The sequence below is a fragment of the Crocodylus siamensis genome, chromosome 5 (assembly GCF_052110815.1).
Source record: "Crocodylus siamensis isolate JL-2025a chromosome 5, ASM5211081v1, whole genome shotgun sequence".
Taxonomy (NCBI): Eukaryota; Metazoa; Chordata; order Crocodylia; family Crocodylidae; genus Crocodylus; species Crocodylus siamensis.
Genome location: NC_143399.1, coordinates 136,329,789 through 136,352,572, shown reverse-complemented (window position 1 = coordinate 136,352,572; position 22,784 = coordinate 136,329,789). Strand labels below are relative to the sequence as shown.

General features: G+C 41.3%; 1 protein-coding gene across 5 annotated transcripts in view; it reads right to left on the bottom strand.

Moving 5' to 3' along the window:
* Positions 1-17,396, bottom strand: part of SNRK (SNF related kinase) — a 65,678-nt gene extending 48,282 nt beyond the window's left edge. The window contains exons 1-3 of one of the 5 annotated variants that reach the window (XM_090046439.1): positions 17,217-17,396; positions 13,035-13,181; positions 4,899-5,592 (exon numbers count right to left, since the gene is read on the bottom strand). In XM_090046439.1, coding sequence (XP_089902565.1) covers positions 4,899-5,487 — 589 coding nt within the window. In that variant the 5' untranslated portion in view covers positions 5,488-5,592; positions 13,035-13,181; positions 17,217-17,396. Of the gene's footprint in view, positions 1-4,898; positions 5,593-13,034; positions 13,182-16,548; positions 17,021-17,216 lie in introns of those variants that run through there. The other 4 variants (XM_090046441.1, XM_090046440.1, XM_090046443.1 and 1 more) reach the window with 4 other exon arrangements.
* Between the last annotated feature and the right edge of the window lie 5,388 nt (positions 17,397-22,784).

Below are 22,784 nucleotides of genomic sequence, written 5' to 3'. Positions count from 1 at the left end.
AACCAAACCTTTTTTAGCAAAAGAGAACGTGGCTCACTTTTTATTTTGAAATGAAACTAATAAGTAGCACAAGTGATTCTATAGATAGTGACAGTGAAACTGGAGGTGCCACAATGACCTCAGTGGAAGAGAGTTAAACTCTGAAGTAGATGAGTGGACAACCATGGCATATCATGCACAGTTCTTCAGGTGTGCTAAAATTAGTATCACCTGTTTTCAGTGCCTTCATTTTTTTTTCTTAAACTTACACAATGTAAAGGGAAGTACACGGTACTGTGTGTCTTTACATTTTTACAAGTATTCCAAATGAAAATAATTTCTTTCCACATACAGCTTTGAATTTGTTTGAATACAACATTTAAACCACATTAAGTGTGCACTTATTTTTTTCTTAATCAAATATTTCAGTTCAAATACTGGTGGCTACTGAGACATAAAATTAACATAGGTGTACTTTTTTAGTTTTGTTTACTAAATATAAGTTGCATAAACACGCTAAATCAAATCATGCTCTATTTAGGGCAATGGAAAATTTTCCAATTCACAATTTTCCAGAAAACCCACATCTCTGTACAGAGGTGACTGAAATCAAAAGCAGAAAGGAGTAAAACTCTGTATTGCACAACCCTTAACAATCAACACAACCAAAGTTACTGCCAAAATCTAATGACTATCAAAATAACCAGCTCACTACATGGAAGCAGTTCGCACTTATCTGTAACTGGTTCAGGTTGCATACAGTCAGGAAGACACCAATGCATTAATTTATATTTGAGAGTTATTCTTTTTAGAAGGAACAAAAAGCCCTGTGCCACTATGGGTGTAAAAACAATTTGCTACACAAGTCTGTGGGGGGCCAACAGAGGTGCAAGCCCCCACACTTGGGGGGGAAGCGGGGCGGAACTGAGCTTGCCTGCCCCACAATCAGGGCTGGGCAGATACAAACCTCCCCTACTCCAGCTCAGGCCAGGCAACCCCCAGCCCACAGCTCCCCCTCCTTTCTCCCCACTCCCTTCTTGCAGATAACTCCAGAAGCCACACTGACAGACTGAGTTCCCCAAGGCGCTCCACTTTGGAGTGCCTTCATCTGATCCCTCATTAGATGAGGGTTAATTTGTCATGCAATCAGCCACTTTTAAAGTGCTCTGCAGCCATGCATGCACATCATGGCACAGCTGTAGAGTAGTTCAGGGGGCTGATCACATGACAAGTATAACTTCTGCCTGTGCCCTGTGATAAATACTGACGTCACTTGATCTTAGCCAAAATGCCAAGAAAACCCTCATTCAAAACACAAAAGTTGGTCACCTGAAAGATTAAGTTCTTCCTAACTTCTCTCTCAAATATAACAGTGCAAAATTAGTTGTATTTTGTTGGTATGCAACTTTATTTTGAAGCACAAGCTCCTGGCCACTCCCTAGGGTCAATTATTGGTCCATGAGTCAAAGATCTAGATCAGTATAGAGCCTACGTGGAACTAGTGGTGTTTCCAATGGAAGAATACAGTGCATGGAAATTAGTTTAAAAGGTTGAAACAGTAATTTCAACAGATGGGGCGAGGGAGGAGAGTAATATCCTGCCTAAATTTCCCAAGAGATTCAGCTTTCTTTTGTCCACCCTTTCTGCTTGCTCTGCTCGCTACTTTCTTAGGTTTCTATCTGCCTCAGCTAGACCTACTGCCTCTCACACAGGTGTTAAGAAAAAGTTCTCAAGGCTAGTTAAGTAGGCAGCATTACTTTGCTGTGTGGAGTAGGACATAACATACTGCAGCATTTATAAAATGAGACTTGAGGCCTGTTTTTATCTGCTTTCAGGTAGAGTTTGGACCATTTTTAAGTGCAAGCTATTTCAGATCAATGTAACAATTTAAAGTTCTCTTATTTCACATTTGGAATATACTTCAAGATGATAAGCAGAGAAATGTTTATCTTCCAAAACATAATACTGAGAAACCAACATATCTCTTCTGATGATCAAAGTCAGACATATGGGAATAGCTTAAACAATATGCTCCCAAGCTAGGTTACCCTGCCTAGAAATTTTATGAAGATTGCAATTACACTGATTTTACACCCTGGGTTTTTTTCCCTTCAAAAATCCCCCAAAAGCCCACTATATTTTTAAACCCAACAAACCTGGAACAGTTCTGGTTTAGTTTAAAACATACTCTAGTAACCCTTTTTAATCAATTTCTTTCTACTTTTGGGTGAATTTGAAGTCACTACTGTGAACCACCATAACAGACTGTTTATTCAATACCGGTCAAGAAGTTATCTGATAAATTGCAATAGGCCTACAACAGAACAGATGGCTATACATGTGAAAGCAATATAACCTCCTAGAATGAAGTTCTAGGATTAAAACTTCCAGCACAATCAGAAGTGGGTATAACAAAATTGCACCATGCATCCATTTTGGTCCTACTCTGAGCAGAGAGTTGAACTAGGTGACCTCCTGAGGTCCCTTCCAACCTTAATTTTCTAAGATTTTCTATTATCTGAAAGCTGTGTCCTACCAATGCATGCATCTTACAAGCTGTGTCATATCCAAATTTGCAAATATTTCAGGCTCACTCAATCTCTGCCTCATGTCTTTCTCTTCTTCCTATAACCTTAGCAATGTATCCCTTCTTGGTTTAAGCATATGATTTTTTCCCCATCATAAAAGCATGCTAGTCTCTTTAGTGCTGCCACCATCTTCTCAATTCCCAGAGACACTTTCTGATCTTATTTCTTTCCTCTTACTAACTGCAACAGGTTGCAGTCCCAAAACTTCAGCTTCTTCCCCATTCCTCTGTAGCAAGGCTTTTTCATATCATATGACAGAAAGACTGGACTCAACAAGAGCCAAGCAACAGACTTTCTACAACAGGTGAATTCCAGGTAGGCACTAAAACTGTACTTCTAGAAACTCAACGCACAGAAGAACTTAGTTCCTTTTTTCAGGATCAAGAGACCCTTTAAGGACACAGGGGGGCTGCTAGCTTTACATGCCAATGAGGTACAGGTTTGGAGGGCATGAATCTCCAGGTGGGAGCATTTAAAACAGGCTGTAGCTGATGGTGGGAGAAAGAGGCTGAAGGAAGGTATTGCTTCAGGAAGAAGCAGAAGAAACTTTGAGGGCTGAACTGAAAGGACAAGGCTATTTTAATTTGATTTGCTTTGATAAGGATAATAGGCAGAACTACCTGAACTTCTGTGATACCACAGAAGAATCCAAACAAAGAACCTGTTTTTTAAATTTTAAAAAAAAGATATGGCTGTGACTTGTCCTAAATCACTTGGCCAAAGGCATGACTAGCTCAATCATCAGTTGCTAGGTACAGCTACCAAAACTGAAGACAAGCTTAACTTTAAGAGCATCTTGATATTGGTTTCAGTCTCTTCCGTCTTAGAGTTAATAACTGAGCCACCCTGAAGTCTGCTATTGATATGGATATGCTAAAAAAATTCCTATTTTTCTTAAAACTAAATGTCTTAAGACCCACCTTTACTAGTCAACAGATTGTTTAAATAAGGTACAGAAGAGACTGGAAAGTACAATAAACACCTACATTCAAAACTAGAAAAAGACAAAGTCAAGTTTTGTATTTAGATCTTCTTAGGAAGAAATTTGAGATTTCAGATTGAGAGAACTACCTCCCCCTAAGATCTGCTCTTTTATCCAGGAGCAACCTACAATGTCTTAAGCAATAACAAGAGGCAAAACATTATCAAAAGCCTGAAACAAATCAGCTTTAAATATTTTGTTAGCTATCACCACCAGAAACACAACCCTGAAAAAAGCTTGAGTACATGCAAGACTGAAAGTTCTATTATGAAAACAGAACAACGGAATAGATACTTGCATGGCTAGTACAAGAAGCATTTGACCACAGTAAAAGTATTTCAGACTTCCAAAGGATAGTAAGTACATCCACTGAAGCTTTTCTTTTTATCAGATGCTTGCCCAGTTGTACAGTAATATGCTACAAAAGTTAGTGGCAGTTGTGCTAATGGATGGGTAAGCACAAGTGACCAAATTAAAAAGAATTAACAGGGGTAGGACGAGGATCAGCTCTGCAGTAATGCTGACAGCTCCTGCCCCATTTAAATAAAAAGTTAAGATTAGGCAACTTAGTCTTTAGCTTTTACTTACTGAAAGTCAACAGCAAGCATTTACTACAGAAGACTTACATGCTCAGCCCCTTGTAACTTGCTACAGTTTGATAATTTGTCCCAACCTGACCCCAGTAATGGACCTCAGAGGGTATACAACTTTGACCACTGACTTTGGTATACAGCTACCAAAAGGAGAGCAGTTCTATATTTTGGTTGTTGGCACAAGTAGTTTTCATTTCATTTTTCTAGTAGTGAACCTTTGTCGACTGTCCACCTTTTACGGCCAAATCACAAATCTTATGCATTAGATTAGTTACTACTTCCCCTTAGGTCATCTCAGTCACCCTATAAAAGGTGTTTCACCTCCAAATGTGCTTCTATTTCTAATACTAAGATAATGATTCTCTTCTGTTCCATAAGAGATCTTAAACTATTGCCTTTCTGGTCCCACAAAGGAGGCTGAGTTTTGTTTACACAGATACACAAAAGATACACTGCATCCATCTTACTACTGGTAAATTGTTATAATCCACTGCATGTTTTCATTTTTAACATTTGATACAAAAATATAAAAGATTTAAGACCAGCTTTGAAAGTTCTTGAGCAGGCTAAATATTATCTCCTTCAAATAAAGCTGTTGCAACCTTGACTCACAGGTGATTGTAGGCTTACTATAATACTTCTTGCTGATTACTCAGCTTTCAACCATGGAATTATCTTGAAAGGGAAAACAACTGATACAATATCCAAATATGCAAGTCAAGATTACTGTTTAAACTTAACAATATGGTAACTTACCCACTGCTGGTGCATCATATTCATCCCCAAGTAAAATTTCAGGAGCAGAATAGGCAAGAGATCCACAACTTGTTGTGAGCTTCTTCCCAGGCTGAAATTTGTTGCTGAAGCCAAAGTCAGTCAATTTCACAAGTCCTTGTTTTTCAAAAAAGACCACATTCTCTGGTTTTAAGTCTCTGTGAACTACATGTAGTTTATGGCAGTAAGATATGGCATGAACTATCTGAGCAAAATATTTCTTAGCCAGTTCCTCATTAAGACCCTCTTCATGTTTCATGATGTAATCAAACATATCTCCTCCATCACCAAGTTCTAAGATAAGATAAAGTTTGGTCTGGGTGTCAATCACTTCATACAAGCGTACAATATTTGGATGCTGCACTAGTTTCATGCATCTAACTTCTTGGAAAAGATGCCCAGTGGCTAAAGTGTCCAGTTTGGTCTTGTCAATTACTTTCACTGCTACTTTCTCACCTGTGAAGACATGTCGGGCAAGTTTGACCACAGCAAAATGGCCTCTTCCCAAGGTTTTATCCAAATCATACAATCCAGCAATTTTCCCATCATACCCTCGTTTGAAGCCTGCCATACTGTTCCAGGAGAAGGAAGAATGCTTAAACTGTTTGGAATTGCAACCTTCTCATATAAGAGTGTCTGTTGAAAATAAATAATCCATTGTCACTGACAAACATATCTAAAATAAAAGGAGAGAGATAAGATTACTTCTAGGATATATTCACGTTACCTATAACACGTCATTCTTCCAAATAAAATTTAACACAAGCATTACAGAATTTTCTTGCAGTCATCCAACAAACGAGTTTTTTTAAGAGATTGGTTTGTGACTTTAAAATTATGCAGCTGTGACTGGCATCTGGCGGGGCAAAAATCAAGCCAACAAGCATCTTTTATATAATTTACTTCAAATGCAATATAAAGAGAAATCATTTCAACAGTTTACTGAAAAGAAGGGTAGAAGAATCTTAATGCTTAAAATCTCTGCTAAAAACTGGATAAGTGATTTTCCTTAAATATGGAAAATGAACAAACACTTTAAGGAAGCTGTATCTTAGAAAGATTAGTTGTTTCAAGTTACAGTATTAAAAACTGGCAATTCAACAAGCATTTAAGAAGCAGTATATTTGTTAAAAGATAAAAGAGAAGAGTCAAAGTAATGCCAAAATAACTTCCCATCACAAGATAACTGTTTTGTGCCAAATGTTAAAATATACCAGAAACTGAGATGAATATGCATTCCCCACATCAGTGTTTTACTGTACCGACTATAAAATTAGAAGCATAAAAATATCTCATTTAAAAATGAGTATGATGAAGTAAAGGAATTCACATTATTCCTTTAAAAGAGACTAATAATTAAATATAAAAACAACAGCAATTAAAATAATAAGCCAAAATTAAGTGTTTGGAATGGATTAATGCATTGTACCAAATAAAGTTATTAGTATTCATATTTTAACCAGTTTTCGAATTTGCTATCTAAATACCTTATTTAAGCTTTTAAACTGAAGTACCCAGAGCTATAAATATTCAACAAAAGAGAGAGAAATCAAGACACATTACTTAAAAGCCCACATAGGAATATAGGTACTCAGCAACTCACTAATCACTTGTAATATTTAATACACTGGTAGCTGACTCTTTTATGTAATGGTCAAATCCATAATCACTAGTGAAGTTCTTGAGCCTGAAGAGTCCACTGCTATTTTGATTTGCTATACCTATACATCTTTCTCCCAATATCTTTAACTTAGGTTTAAATAAAGTCAAACTGTAACTTCTAGTAGTTACTTATACCCCACTGGAATACACAACAACTAAAAACTTAAGCATTAAAAGAGATCATTTCAAAACAAGTGAAATGCAGGAAGAAAATCCTCACTGCTCTGATTCTACACCACAACAGTCAAGTTTCAAGCACTGCATACCAGATGCTACTGAATAGTTGGTTCACTTCCCTGTTAAAAACCAAGTACCAAATTTTGATATCAAAGTCAATGCAAAGACCCCCCATATGCTTCACTATACATCTCTTTTTATTTAAAGTTACTCAGGATTTTTTTGCAAGAGAAGTACTAGGGAAACTGCCAGCCATGGTACTGTAAGAATAACACCCAAAGAAACCAGAGTCAATGGAGTGCAATGAGTCACTCAATTCCGGAATCCAAACCTAACACCACAGAAGACTCCCAGAGTACTTGTCAGGAAACTACTCAAAGACTTCTTCAAAGAAATACCAAGATAACATGCACCCCATGCATGTGAGAACAGATGCAACTGGACAGACAGGAAAGTGCAAATGCATTAAAAGGAGAGAGCCACAACCTCCAATCCTAACTCACACCTTTGTCAGAGAGCAAACAGAGAATCTATGCCCTTGAAATATATATGCCCTTTGAGACGAAAGATGCATCACCTCCCTAAATAACACATGCTGAACTATTAATGAAGGAACTGGTATTTTATATTGCAGCTCTCATTCTCAATCAAGGGAGAAGCTTGCAAAGATCACCGTCAACTCCTCTTGGACACTCTCAATATACCCAGGGTAGGCTTCAGAACAGGACATGAAACAGTTGATGCCATTGATAATCTCCTCTAGGCCATGAAAAGAGTAACCTGCTGCCCCTCAAACATGGTAACCGTTATAAGCACTGGGTTCCAATGGCTTCAGTTAAGGATCTATCATGGGCCAGCCCCAACTGGCCGCATGGTCAATTTAAGATATGATACAAATGAGCCATGAAGTTGTATGCAAAACAACTTTGTGGCTCATTCACTGTATTATCACACCTTAAATAGAATTCCCCTTAAATAACACGTCAGAGGCCAAAGAGAGATTGAGTGGACTCAAAAAGGACAATGAGGGCTTTCCTTAATGACACGGTCCCAATTTTATGGAAACAAGCTAAAACCAAGTTTCAAATCCTTCAACAAGCACTTTTCTCCTCCCAACTGTAAACCTGAGCTAAGGTGTATCCAAAACAAAGATACAAAACAAATAAAAACTCAACCCACCAAAACAAAGCAAACCCCCCCCAACCTTAGGATAAAAAGGACAAGACATCACATAATTTTATGCTTCGTACAAAACAGAGTACAACACATGCATGTGCCACCTAAATTTAGAGCTTAGAATGAATGCTTGACAAATGCACCTGCAACTCCCATTTTTGGTTTACAGGTTACCCGTGAACCCACGAGGGTTATTGTTAAAGCCATGGTTTATTCTTGGCACTACCACTAGTCTACCAGGCTGTTTTAAACAAGTAATAGTGTTAGTGCCTCAGTTTCCTCATCTGTAAAATAACAGACACTTCCTTTTTTTTGTGCAAGGTAGCAAGCTTGAGTGTTCCAGGCAGGAAATCCTGTAAGCAGCTGGAAACATTTTAAGTGTCACGTCAGTTATATCTACTTGAAAAACATTTTAATCAGGATTTTTGTAACTGTTCTAAATGCTGGTCATGCTACTCTATGCTTGCGTTCAGCCACACCCATCTGACAATAACTGTCTGCAATAAGAGTCATCTGCAAGTAACTAGAATTCAGAACACAGCCTCTGCAAAACTCTAGAAGTCGCATGTCTTTCCTCATAAACCACTATGAACAGTTTCTACAAGGATCTTCAGAGACAGTTTTATTACAGAAAGAAGCATGCAATTGTTACTGAAACCCCAAATTAAGTGAGAATGCCAATAAAAAAAATATATATCAAATGGACATATACTGCTCTCCTCCTACTTTCCCTGCCAGAACACACTAATTCACCTAGTCACTAACGATTTAGGCTTTGCGTGAGATCTAAATGGCATCTGCCTACTTCACTGCATCTAACTTCTACTTATTAGATAAAGTCTTGTTCCAAAAGTAGTTGTATTGTTATCAATAGCACTGAAGTCTTCATTGTTCTTGCCTGGGCAATGCACCTGCTCTCTAAAGAAGTCAAATCAAGGCACATCTATTACAATCCTGGTCCCTCTGCTGAACAAAGGGGGTTTCTTTTGTTTTTGCTAAGAATGGGACTGATGGCGCTTAAACCTATTTGACAAAAATGTAAGTGTAGTAAGACAGTAAGTGCAGAATGTCACAGAAAATAAAAGCAGTTGACAAAGTAGGATCTACCTTACTTAAGTGCTTATTAGCTATTCCTTTTCATTTTATTTATTCCAGTAGCATCACCATAATTGTTTTATATTCTACTTTAAATAACTTATTTATTTACCTAAAACTCTCAGTCCGCCAAAACACTTTACCAGCAAGGAAAACTAGAAGACCTTCTGAATTTTGGAGCATAAGAAACCAAAAAGCTAATAATAAAAACAAAGCAAACAAGCAAGCAAGCACACGTTTATTTTATCACAGCAAGTTTTAGTATATTTATGTTATAAGCTGGAAATGTACTCCACTAAAATACACTAAATAATATACAACGTTTCAAGACACAAAAGATTAATTGAAAACAGCCACAAAAAATAGTTTTCCCTTTTCCTTCAGTGCTTTATTATAGTTGCACTGCTACAGATAAAACCATGCCAACATTCAAGTCCTATTTTCTGCATTTAACTGGGCCATTAAAACATACTAAGTCAAAACATAGTTTTTGAAATAGCCCAAGAAAAAATGTTAATTTGAAATGTCATGGAATTGGTAGAAGTACAAAACTAAAGTTTTATAGTAAAGGATGTTCTGCTCTACAAAACTCTGTTTTTACTGAAAATAAAGTGGATTCTCAAATGCATCTAACCTCATTCAATAGATGTTCCAAGATTTCAAGCCTGTGTGAAAAGTGGGCCAGGACCCCCAGCATGGGGCCTTGAAGGAAAATTGCAGAGGGAAGCAGAGTCCAACTTTTACAAATCATCTGCAAAAGGAATGAAAGCTGAGACTACTAAACATTCAAAGTTTCTGTAGTTCTAACTGGATTTTTTCTCCAGTTCTGACTTTTTTGATCACTTGCTCACACTCTCTCTCTAGCTCTCACTCTTGACTCATCTCACTCCAAGCTTGCCCCAGTCTCCCTTATTCCCACAAACCCCTTCGTAAAAGGTTAGGGACCATGTTTGCTACTAAGATATTGTTCACTCAACATGTGCATCCACCACTCGCCCTGTGCCTGTTTGCCTATTTTAATCATAAAACACTTTGGGACAGGAATCATTTACCATGCTACACAGCAGGGTCCTAGCACTATTTTTAGTTGGTCCTTAGGCACTACTATAATAAACATTACCAGCAATCATCCTGCAATAGGGACTTATGTCGGGTCCCTATTATGTGTGGGTTGTTTTGTTTTTTTTTAGATTTTGGTCCAAAATTAACAAAGCATCAGGTAGAATGTTTCACTAGATAAGAGGATGAGAAATAAGAGACTCTTTGGAAGTGCAGGTCAGGGTTAGTTTTCCAAATATGGAGACATTTGAGCGGCAGACTCCCCATGATACAGCTCCTGGACTTTTAAGGTTAACCAATTCTACCATATTTTTCTTCTTGCAGCCAAGGACCAAACCACGGTTCTCATCATGCCCTAGATCAGGCTTGTCCAACATATGGCCCCCGGGCCACCATGGAGCCTGCCAAGCCATTTTCTCTGGCCCAAGGTCCCTCGCTCGGGACAGGCAAGGAGTCCTGGTGCCTTCTCCACGGTGGTGGTGGGCCAGCAGCAAGGCAAGGCGGGCAGGGCAGGGCTGGACCACAGGCCCCAGCTGACAGCGAGCAGAGGCGAGCTGCTTACCCCCGTGGGGTCAGGCTCATCACGTGAGCCGGGTCCTGCTGCCGCTGCCCCAAGGGCTGTGCGGTGCAGGGCTGCCCCAGCCATGCCCGATGAGACGAGCTGGGTACAGTGCCTATTTCTCCTCTGGCTCTGCCCCTTGCCCCCAGCATCCAGCTCGCCTCTAGGGACCCACATGCAGCTAGCTGAAGCCAGATTGCCACGTGCTGCTGGGGGCAGGAGGAGCCCAGCCAGGTCAGCACCAGCCAGCAGAGGCAGAGCCATGTGCCACTCAGGACTGACTGGTGCAGGCAGGGGGAAAATGCAGCTGAGCCCCTGCCTCTCTGGCCGGGCTCATCCCGTCCCGAGTGGTACATGGCTCTGCCGCCGCTTCTGCTGGCCGGTGCCGACCTGGCCAGAATCCTCCCGTCCCTAGCAGCAAGTAGGAAGCCAGCTTCAGCTGCATGCTGCTTTTCCTGGCTGGTGCCAACCCGGCTGGGCCCATCCCATCCAGGGCAGCATGTGGCTGAAGCTGGCTTTGCACGTGCTGCTGGGGGATGCCCAGCTGGGTTGGCACTGGCCAGCAGAAGCAGCAGTGGAGCCTCTTGCCTTTTGGGAGCAGCTGGCGCTAGTAGGGGGAAAATGCAGCAGCACGTGGGGAAGCCACTGCTTGATAGGGCACAGGATGGGCTGGAAGGGCTGCACCAGGGAAGGAAAGTTGTGGCTGAGCCCCCTGCAGCTGTGCTGTATGCTCGTTTAAGACTGAACAATATGCTCAAGAATAGAGCATGAATGATCTGGGTTCCTACATAAATTTGGAGCAGGTAAAAATCTTTGTAAAAATACTGTCCAGTATTTGGATTGTGTTTGCTTCTGTTTCTCTTTGTGCGGGATTGGGGGTTCAACTTGTTACTACTCATTAAAAATGTGTTACTAACAAGTTATTAATTCAATAAAAGTAAATCTTTTTGAAGATTATTCTCAAAAATGCCCATATTTTGTTGCTTTGATTAGCTTCCACTGTGGCTGATACCTTTTCCACATTTGATCTGTCGACTTGCATTATGCTTCTTTCATTCATTGAGAAGTGAGTAGAAGTGAAAGTGTTTATTTTAGTCAAGTGTTTGGTATTATTTCATTCTTGCTTTTATATCATTTTTATTTTGGATTTTAAACCACATTTCCAGACCCATTTCATTGTCACTTCCTGCAACTTCATTGGTGTCAAATGACATCACTTCCTGATACGATACCACTTCCTGTGAGATCTTTGAATATGGCTCACCGGCCCACTGGATGATAAAAAGTTCGTGACCCAGCCCCACATTCAAAAAGGTTGGACACCCCTGCCTTAGATCATGTCATCTGTATAAAAACATCTACCCCCCACTAATGCATGGTACCCTCAAGACTTCTGGGGAACCAACTAGTGCATGCAGATACTGGGGTATAAGCATGAGCTTTCCCATGGAAAAAATAAAGTGCACCCTAAGACCCTAGTAAGATGTGATCCACACTATGAAAATCTAAGAACCCCAGCACTAATAGTCTCCAGCAGAAACTTATGCTTCAGGCTGTAGCTCCAACACCAATTACTTCCTGTACTGTGTTTATGTACTTTGATCCTATACTGAACACGTACTAGTACAAAATAGTGTATAGACAAGTCATAACAGACAACATGCAGCAAAATAAGAGTTTGCAGAGTTCTACAGAGCAGTTCTCTACATATTTTCAAATAGTGCAGTGGAGAAAGATGAGCATTAGACTTAAAAAAAAAAAAAATTGCTCCACCCATTCCATATTATTCCCACTGGCATTCTATTTTTGCCATTTTGAGCATTAGGCTTTTTCTTCTACTCACACCAAATAGGGACAACATCAAAATAAATCCATTTTGACACTAAATACAGCCAACTACTTTTTTCTACTGCAGAGCTCCCTAAAGTAGCAAAAAGCTCTTTCCTTAGCCCCCAAAATATTAATTAACTTGATTACAAACTAGCCAATAGATAAATGATGATAATATAATCAAAGAAGTGGCAAGCTTTTTGATTAACTTTCCTTGATTCCAGAAATAAGACCATATAGTCTTCTCATTCCAAACAGTTCGTTTTTCAAAGGCCGGTAGGCACTACCCAAGTAATTTTCGCTCCTCTTTGGAACTCTAAATCCCTTATCTTCCTACTTCATCCTACTCCCTATATTTTTTTTAATAAGCGGAAGCCTGAAACTGTTTCAGAAGGGCTGCCTATGCAAATACAATATGTAAATAATATTGTTGAGGGCCATATCATGATTGAGGGTACTGTTTTCTATCAAACAGAGAAATCGCAGTGTTCATTTGGAAAGTTATTTGTACGGATTTTATCGAAAGAAAGAAGAGACAGGTCAAATTTCTGTTCACCAACCTTGACAGTGCCCCTTCAGAGGGATCATTTGGGTCTATTCTTTGCTCATGAAGTCTCATCGATGCATTGTTTTTTCCAAGGGTCTACTTACTGGTGTCTCCAAAGGAAGTTCTGATGTCAGTTTTGCATTCTTTTTTCCCTTAGTTCCTAAGCAAGCAGAGATGTTTTTAATTATTACTCCTTACTATATGTAAATATTTATAGACCATAACAAAATTAACTACATTTCACACCATTTTATCCAACATTCCGATAGTACCTCAATGCCAGTCAATTCTTTCTAGCAACTGAAATACCCCAATACTGCAGCACATAATTCAAAGAAAACAGCAGAATAATGCAATGTGGGTTTTTTCCATCTCGTGGACTGGCATAGGTAGGTTAAAAAAAAGTCTAACATGAACCAAGCTCTGAAAGCTTAGCTACAAATAGACACAGGTACTGCTAAAACCCAAAGCAAAATGTTTGTAAGCTCAAACATTTCCCATTAAAATAAGATTTCAACAGCACCTCTTTGACCTAAATTCGAGAGAGCTTCACTTGTTCAGCAAATGTCTCAGATAGTAGAGCTCAGAGACAATTGGTTTAAGCATAATATGCATTCATAATACTGAAACTTTTCCATTAGGACCTGCAACCACAAGCTACTTCACCTTAAGGATTCACAATGTCCTTCCTCACCTACAGTTATTCAGTTTGGTTTTTTTTAATCTTCATCACTAACCTCTTAAGTTAGTTTTGAATTGGCAGAAAAGTGAAATTCATTGTGCTTTAATACCTGTAGACTGAAGCCATAAAATCCTGAGCCACTGTCTTATATTTCAAGATCTACCAGGTTTGACCTGGTAGTAACTGAATGAGAGACTGCTGAAGAAGACAATGGATAATACAGGAGTCATGCTGGTACATCTTTTCCAAGCTGGGATAACATCAGTGCACCAAAACAACTATAAGGGGGGCAGTGTGCAGATGAGAGACGCAGGCTTTCAGATGAAAGATCTCATCCATTTACAATTATTCAAGATAATATGGCACTTTTCCTTCAAGAAGTTCTTAACAATAACACCCTGGCCAAATTCATTGCTGGATTCTACACTCCGCCAATTTACATTCTCTCCGCTTTTCAAATAGATGCACAATTTCTCATATCCTACTGCTGTGTAGAAGCTGTTGCAACATCTCTTTATATTATATATGGGGCTGCATCACAGATACATAAACCACAGAACATATTATTATGTGCCACCTCAAAAGTGGTTGACAACATGCCTAATAGTACTTTGCAGCACATGATGGGCTCATTGTTATGTACAACATCAGGGTCAAACATGGCCCATGGCCAGATCCAGCCCATGATGATGGGTCATCAACCTCATGGGGCTTCTTGTGAGCATCTTGGGGGGCCAGATCAATCTTGCAGGGCTCATCATAGCTGCTGCCAGACCTCCTGCAGTGACAGCATTAATCCCCATGGCTGCCAGACCCACGGTTTCAGTACAGCTCCAGAACCAAGAATGTTAACATCACTCATTTCACCTCCCCAATTACCCCCACAGCTGAAATTAGGGGGGTTTGGTCACCCTGGTTTCTAAAATTGTCTGCAGGGGAAAAGGGGAGCCAAGCAGCAGTGGTATTAACTCTCTGGGTTCCAGAGCTGCACTGAAACAGCAAATCTGGCAGCCGCAGGGATTAACACTGTTCACACACTGTCCCAGCTGCAGGGCCAAATGAGTTTGACATCCCAATATAAAACATAACCTAAAATAAGAAACAGATGACTTAATTAAAAGAAAGCACTAGATGACCATACAGTTGAGATGCACAACAGTGCAGCAAAAAAGTTTTCAGGTTAACAATAAAGCGCTTTATGAGATTTTGGGGAGAAAAGAACAAGAGGAATAGTATTACTGGCAAGCCTCATGAAAAAGATGCATTTTGAGGAGGAAGCTTGCTAAACTCTTACTAGTGTGTGCCTGGCAGAAGAGACAGCATGGAGATAGACAAGGCAGCAAAAAAAGGCAGGATAAGTGGTAGTGGTCATGCATAAAATGATGCCAAAATGAAGAGTGCAAGATTAGATTCGGATAGAAAAGAAGTTGCATAAACCTGATATAGAAGGCATACAGGGAGCAAGCAGAGTGAACTGAAGGGAAGAGGAGGCAAGGTGATCAGAACAGCATGAGACAAAGGTTATCTTCACTGTATGAATACAGAAAAAGAGGCTGCAGCTAAACTAAGAGGTTGGGTAGACACATATATTTACACCCATTTTAAAGAGATTTACTAATAGTTTTAAATAAATGGAATGTGAAAACCTATTGGAATTTAGACTACCTCTTTTATTGCACTACTGGAAAAGGTTATAAAGGTTTTAGATCACCTACACTGGGCTGACTTGAATCCTGTTACAATGCCTACTGATCCTAGAATGGGAGTGAATTTAAGTTCAGGGAACATCAGTAAAACTGAAAAGTTAAGACACTGACTATACAAAGGAAATTAAGTGAGTTTTTTAAAATTTTTGACTGTTTATACTGTATAAAAGAAAAACAAAATTTACCCTTTTATTCAACCTTAGCTGAATCAGAAATGTCAAATCCAGCCTTCCCCAAATTTGATGGAAGCTTTGATGCTTCAGATGTGGATTGCAAGGTCTATAAAATGTAATTCAAAGGATGAGGACCTGAGGTCTTCAGGCATTTGAAATTTGCAAAAAATATTTGCATTTCCTAACTATCTGAATAAAAGTTAACTTCTCTTCCCAGTAATTCAGGTTTCACTTAACATAACCCTAATCACCAGAATCTTCTAGTGAAAATAGGTTAGGCAAGACCTGAATTGCTAATATAAAAAACAAAACAGGAAAACTCTCAAAAACATTGGTATTTAATATATCAAATAAAATAAGAACAGACCCTGTTTAAAATAGTGCGCAACAGATATTTATAAATTTGTTCTGTTTCACGAATTATAAGAGCTATCCATCATTGCTACCCAATGTAATCAACAGACTCCCCAGTACTTTTTGTTGATAACAGCTGAAGTCAGCTGCCTTTTCATTCTACATGATGTACCTCAAATAACAAACACAGAACTAATCAATTCCTCAGTGGGACATTGCTTGAGAGACCTGTTTAGCATTTTTAGAATCCGTAAAACACTAAATTTATTCCCACTTTGCCTGGATATGTATACTATCCCCCAAAGTCTAAAGGTTTCCCCACAAAAATGCTCTCAAAACAACAGCCTGCATGACTAAGTAGTGGCTGCAGCACAGAGGGCAGGCTTAAACAGATCTCAACTCTCACCATTTGGATGCGATTCATTCATGCTAGAAAATGCCTATAAGTCATTCAGCCAATTTCTATGGTGCCAAGAACTGCTCTTTTACCATGGAGGCAGCTATTTCCCCTCCCCCCACATTTCTAGTCTTAACAAGACGTTTAAAAGGAGGATACACATAAAGCGGCCCAATAGAGCCAACAAGCAAAGCATTCCTACAACGTTTCTGTACCCCTCAGTCAAAGCTCTCTCCTTCAGGAACTGACTCCGTGCTGGAAGAGCCTTTCCACAGGTGTTTCAAGCCATAAAAAGGCCAACTGGAAGTAGGTCACATTGCTCTCCAGCCAGCCTCCTGTCACAGCGGGCATTTTCCCCAGTGGCAGCTCTTCAGCACTCAATGCAGCCGAACACCAAGACTCGCGCATCTCTCCCTATGGCTCCCTCTCTACGTAGGGCTTGCTGAGCACCTGCCATCCAGACCAGAAACCGCTGAGAAGTTATTTCCCAGAGACGTGGCCACCTGTCAAGCGGCTTTACTGCAGGAACCGCAGGGAGTGCGAAGGGCACGTCGATGCCCCCGGCCGGCCCTGCCCGCGGGCCCCGCTCCCCGCCCAGGGCTGAGATGCACTGTCATCTCCCCACCGGCCCGGCCTGGCGCTACCCTGACCTGCCCTGCCCTGCCCTCCCCTGCCACCGAGGAGGGCGAGGCGGCCCCGCTGCCACACAGGGGCAGCCGCCACGCAAAGGAACTGCTCTCGCTCCCGCGCCGCGGGGGTTGCGATGCCCGCACACGCCGCCAGCCCGCGCTCACACCTGCCCCCACGGCTGAGGGAGGCCTGCAGCGGCCCCGGCCAGCGCCCCCTCCCCTCGCAGAAGCCCCGGCCCCGCCCGGGAACTTACTCCCCGCCGCGTCTCCTCCAGCCACCGCCCCCTTCATGGGCACCGGCGTCTCCGGGAACCGGCCGGTAGCACCGCGGCGGCTCGGCCCACCCCGACTCCGGCTCGGGCTCGGGCTCGCGGAGGCAGCAGCAGCGGCGGGTACGAGGAGCACTGACAACAACGGCCGCTCCGCGAGCTGGGGGGGTGGGGGGGGAAACGGGGCGGGGCAACGGCCGGCCTGGGGGGCGGGGCAGCGCGAGTGCGAGAGAAAGGACCGGCACTGCGCCTGCGCCGGGGGCGGGGTCGTCTCGCAGTCATGCCGGGCCAATGAGGAGGGAGGGAGGGAGCGAGCGCGAGTGGGAGGGGGCGGGGAGTTTGCGGGGGGGGCGAGTGAGAGGGTGTGGCGGGAATGGAGCTCAGGAAGCGGGGGGAGGGGCACTAGGGCAGGGGTGAGGCACTGGGGGAGGGGTTGTATCCACCCGTCGTGGCGTGCTTCCTGGAGCCGGGGCTGTTTTCTTCACGGTGGGAGCGAGGGATAATTCAAGTATTAAGACTCTGGTCAGGGACACTGCAAATAATAATAATAGCAATAATTATTATCATCTTATAATCTTCTTACTATTATTATTATTTGCAGTGTCCCTGACCAGAGCCTTAATGTTTGAATCACCCCTCGCTCCCACTCCCATTATTAATAATAATAGTAATATTAAATCATTTAAAAGCATGTATTTCATATCTAGAGATATGAAACTGTAGCATGGTATATATTTCCTGTTGTCAGGGAAATTGCAAATAATTGTTTTTATTATCATTATTAATACTGATAATATTAAAGAATAATTTTAAATTACTTGTTCATTTCATACCTATAAGTAGATAACTGTAGCATGGTACATATATTCTCTTGTCAGGGAAATTACAAATAATAAGGAGTATTACTATTATTTATAATGATATTTAATAATTCAAAGTTACTACTCATTTCATATGTATAGATAGATAACTATAACAGCACATGTTATCTATGTGTTATGTGATATACATGCTGTATAGAATAGTTCCTATATACATTACAACAGCATTAAGTTATGTATTGGATTATATCACAACGTCAGAACATAAAAGTATAAATAAACGATACAATCATTTTATCACTATAAATATATACATCAAATATTAATGGAATGGCCATCGCACTTACCGATTGGGGCATAAACCAACACAGCGTTAGCTGCCTGCTGGGCTAATTCTCTGCTATCTGAGCTTCAGCTAATCATCTCCATGGGGGTGGTAAATCAGAAGTCCACTTAAGGCAGTTTAAATGTCGACATTGTTCAATATTTCAGGCAGAAGGCAAGGTGGAGATGCACCTATTAGACTAATATATTTCACATCACAGAAGAAAGTAGTGGAGGAAGGAAAGGAAAGGGTAGCACCAAAGCCCAAAGTCCCATTGTGCTGAGAAAACCAAAAGAGAGGACTAGTGTGAGTGAACTGGTCTCCAGGTGTAGATCCTAGTAAAGGTCTAGTCTCTTCTAGATGTCCTACACAAATAGCGCTTGGTTATGGAAGCTTACGGTAGAAAGCAATATGTCCCCGGCCTGAGGAGCAGAATGAAGAAGTGAAGATAAAGATTGATGAAAGAATTAGATCAAAGGAAAGGGTGGAAAAATGAAGGGATGAGGTAGTGTGGCAAGAGAAAATGAGGAACTGAGGCTTCAGGGTGTTTGAAGAAACAACACCCTTGTACCTAGTTTACCTGTGTAGAGAGAGAGCATTGATTTTTCTACTGCAGTATCCAACACATAGGCAGATTAATGTCTAGGCCCAGGGGCCCCAACCTTGGTGTGGACAAAACCAGTGGCCAGGCTAGGTGGCAGGCTGTGGGTTCTAGGCGCCAGTTGCTGGGAGCCACTGCAGCTGGACTGAGCCTCGGCAGGACAAGGGGCCACTCCTAGAGCTCAGTCCACGCTACTTGCACCTGGCAGGCAGTGGCTCTGCACCCATGGTGCAGCTGCAGGGCAGGCTGAGACTTAGGGTGGGCCCTGACCAATGAATCTTATTTCACCTCTGGTCTAACAGCTGATACTGGACTGAAGATAGTGACAGAATTCCGGGCAATATCAGTAGGAGCATTCAGGCTCCTAGATGCAGAAAAGTGAGAGAGAGAGGGAACAAGTATCTATCTGAAATGATTCTAACAAAAGGTGGAAAAAGGAAACTTCATGACCTTTTAGAAAGGAAACAGATGGTAGCAGTAACACCTCGCTACATAGTATCCTGCCTCTGAATTACATCTGGCCAATCAGAACAAATGACAGAGGAAAAAACCTCAGGCAGCAAAAACTCACTTCTAGACAGATGCTTGATACAAGTAGCTCTAAAAAAAATGTGGCTTTTTATTTCTCTCCTGCTATGACAAAACTTATGTAGTACATTATTCCATTAAAACATGGCCCCAGGCGCTTTTATTAGCTAGCCACGCTAATTAAAAGCTCCCACGCATCATATGTATCCGTGTCCCCACACTGAAAAAATGGCAGCAGCAGGGGCAATGCGTAGGGGGTGCACCCTCTACAAAATGGCACTGCCACACTGTCAGCGGTGCCTGCAGCTGGTCCTCTCTTGCCATGTTCCCCCTTTGCTGGTGGCATCTGTGGGCAGTCAGTGATCCCCCCTGGCTGCTGCCAACACTGCCGGCAGCATCTGCGGGTGGTCGCTGACTCCTTGTCGGCACTTGCCACCACCCCTGCTGCTGCCGACAGAGTCTGTGGGAGCTCCTGCTTACCGCAGCCATGCTCTGCCCACCGCTGTGCCCCTCCAGCCACTGGGGCCAAGCATCATTCATGGGCAGCAGGGTACTTTGAACTAAAGCTCATTGAATGTGCTTTATTTCAAAGTGCCCTGCTGCCATTTTTTCAGTGCAGGGACACTGATGCACATATTTTCCATTGGAGCATGCTCTGCTCATGTCTATAGGAGCCCATAGATTCATAGATGTTAAGGTTACAAGGACCCCTAGAAATGCTTCCTAATCAGCTAATTTTAGCCTTTAACACAAGGCTTTGGATTTCATGCAGAAGTTTCTGTACTGAGCTTAAAAAATTGTGGGCAAACTTTGATAACTCTTTCTGAAAGATATATTCAACTGAAGTTGTGTGAGCATATTAAAGGAAAAGGACTCAATATTTTTATAACAATTTCAGGGTATAAGGAAATATTCTAAATAATATACCAGGCTTTGGCCACTGTAATCTCAAAATGCTATACATTCCATAATCTTCATCAGAATTAGGAATTTCTCCCTTTTCATCAGCATTTACTACAGTTAACAGACCTGTTACAGCATTTTACAACAATGGGGCACAGTTGTTCAGTTCAGCACAGTCACACCAACATAAAACTGAAGTCACAGGTTGAAGAGGACCATTGTCTGGCTGCCTGACCATTGTGTTCTCAGTCTTGAGTCCTGAGTTGTCTTAGAAAGACAAGCATGCCCCAGTCTGATTGCTTACAAAGCCACATGGAACCTCAAGTGTATTGTTTACTAGGAGACTGCTGTAGATTGTGCTTACTACTTTTCTAGTTAATAAACAGTGGTATTATGATTGCTATTTCCCCTTTTTTCCTCCTAGATTTCTTTTCCTTTTTCATTCCTGAAAAGACAGCATATTCTTACAGAGGGTACATATGCTTGAAAGTTATAAAAATCCATCCATGCAAAGTAAATAAAATCCTTCTGCAACAGATATTTGGCCTATTTGGCATTTTGTAGCTGCTAGAGATAGAATAAATTGCCTTATTTCTGTAAAACAGCTTAACAGATTGGCATGGTTCAATGTACATTGCTGCAGCATGATTACATTAGACGTATGTGAGAGAGAGTGTGGGTGAGAGGCCTTTCTTACTAAAATATTTTTAATATGTTATCATAATTTCTCCAAAAACTACTGTATAACTATTGGGATTTACAACATTTTTGTCATTCTTACAGAATTACATATTATTTTTATTTAATATAGTAACATAATGTTTGCAAAGGAATGGGTGAGATTTTTAAAGAGATGAGACAGGCAGGTGTCTATATGAAACTGAGAGTCAGACCCTGTGTATGTACTAAATATGTCTACGCTGCAGTCACTAATGTGACTGCAGCATAGTATAGACATACCCAAGCTAGCTTTAAACTGGCTAACTGGTACCAGCAGGAGTCTATCTGCAACAGCCTGAAACTCAGTACAGATTAAATTTACCCAGCCTTTTAGGTAGTTACAGCCAACACCAGAGGTCTGTGCTCCTGTTGCTGATCTGCTACTGGTACCTAAGCTAGCTTCAATGGCTGCTTGCAGATGTTAAAAAAAAAAAAAAAAAAGGCATTTTACTGGAAGAAGCAGTATGTTAGTTTGACCCAGCTCCATAGCATCTGTATATATTGGGCCTTACAGTGGAACTTTGTGGTGCTTTTAGCTAAAGCTGATTCAATCAGCTATTAGATAAAAGTGCCGAAAAGCCCCACTAAAGCACCCAATCTATATAGACATCAGGTGAGCCAAGTCCAACTACTGCCTGCCTCTTCTGGGCTTGTGCTGGGATCAGCCCAGAAGCATGCAGAATTTAAAGTAAAGCACCATTTTGTTTGGTTTCTTTTAATATCTGCAAGCAGCCAATATGTCTATGCTATACTGCAGATACTGGGCACATTTTACATGAGATGTTTACTACGGAGGTAATTAGGCAATTCTGAAGTAAAGTCTCAGTGGGTGTGTCTACACATGCACTTTAATGCACAGTAGCCTATTCTACTGTGCATTAAAGCAGTACATTAAAAACCATGATAAAATACTAATGCTCAGTAGAATAGGCTACTCCACATTAAGCAATCAGCTGAAAAGCATGCGTTTGCACTACTACACATTAGTGCAGCACATCGCGCATTTATTTAGTAGCTCATATTGGAAGAACTAAATTTAATGTGCATTAGTAAAAGTGCATTAGTGCACATATAGATATGCAGTGTCTAGACATTTTGCTGTATTCAGCTTCATTAAACTAACAAAGGCTGCTGTAGGTTAGTACTTGTGTTTACAAGTATTATGCCTTGGCAGCATTATTTACTGCACCACAGTACATGTGTAGACACTCATGATGCTATCTAGAGCCCAAGGGTGCTTCAGTGCTGCTGGATAGCCCTGCCCTGGAGCACCCTCATGTGCCAGCTAACCCCTCTGCAACACATTGGGCCAGGTCAGAGCAACCCTGGGCTGGAAGGCCAACTCCCCCGGGCCTCCTGCCAGCTGAAGCTGCTCTGACCCAACTCAACATGCTGCAGTCCTGGGTGCACATGCAAGCCTTGAAGCAATAAAAATCTGGCACAGACTGTGCCAGAGTTTAGTGAGGCACATTAATTGCATGTGTAGATGCCCCCACTATTGTGCAGGTATTCCCAGTGTCATTTAGATGATGTTTTGTCTTCACCAACAAAGGTGGTTTTTTTCAGAGAAATAACCTAACATGTGACAGTTATCCCCTGTAAAATCCTAAGAGTAGGAAAGGCAAGTTATTAGGGGAGGTCAATACATTTTCCTG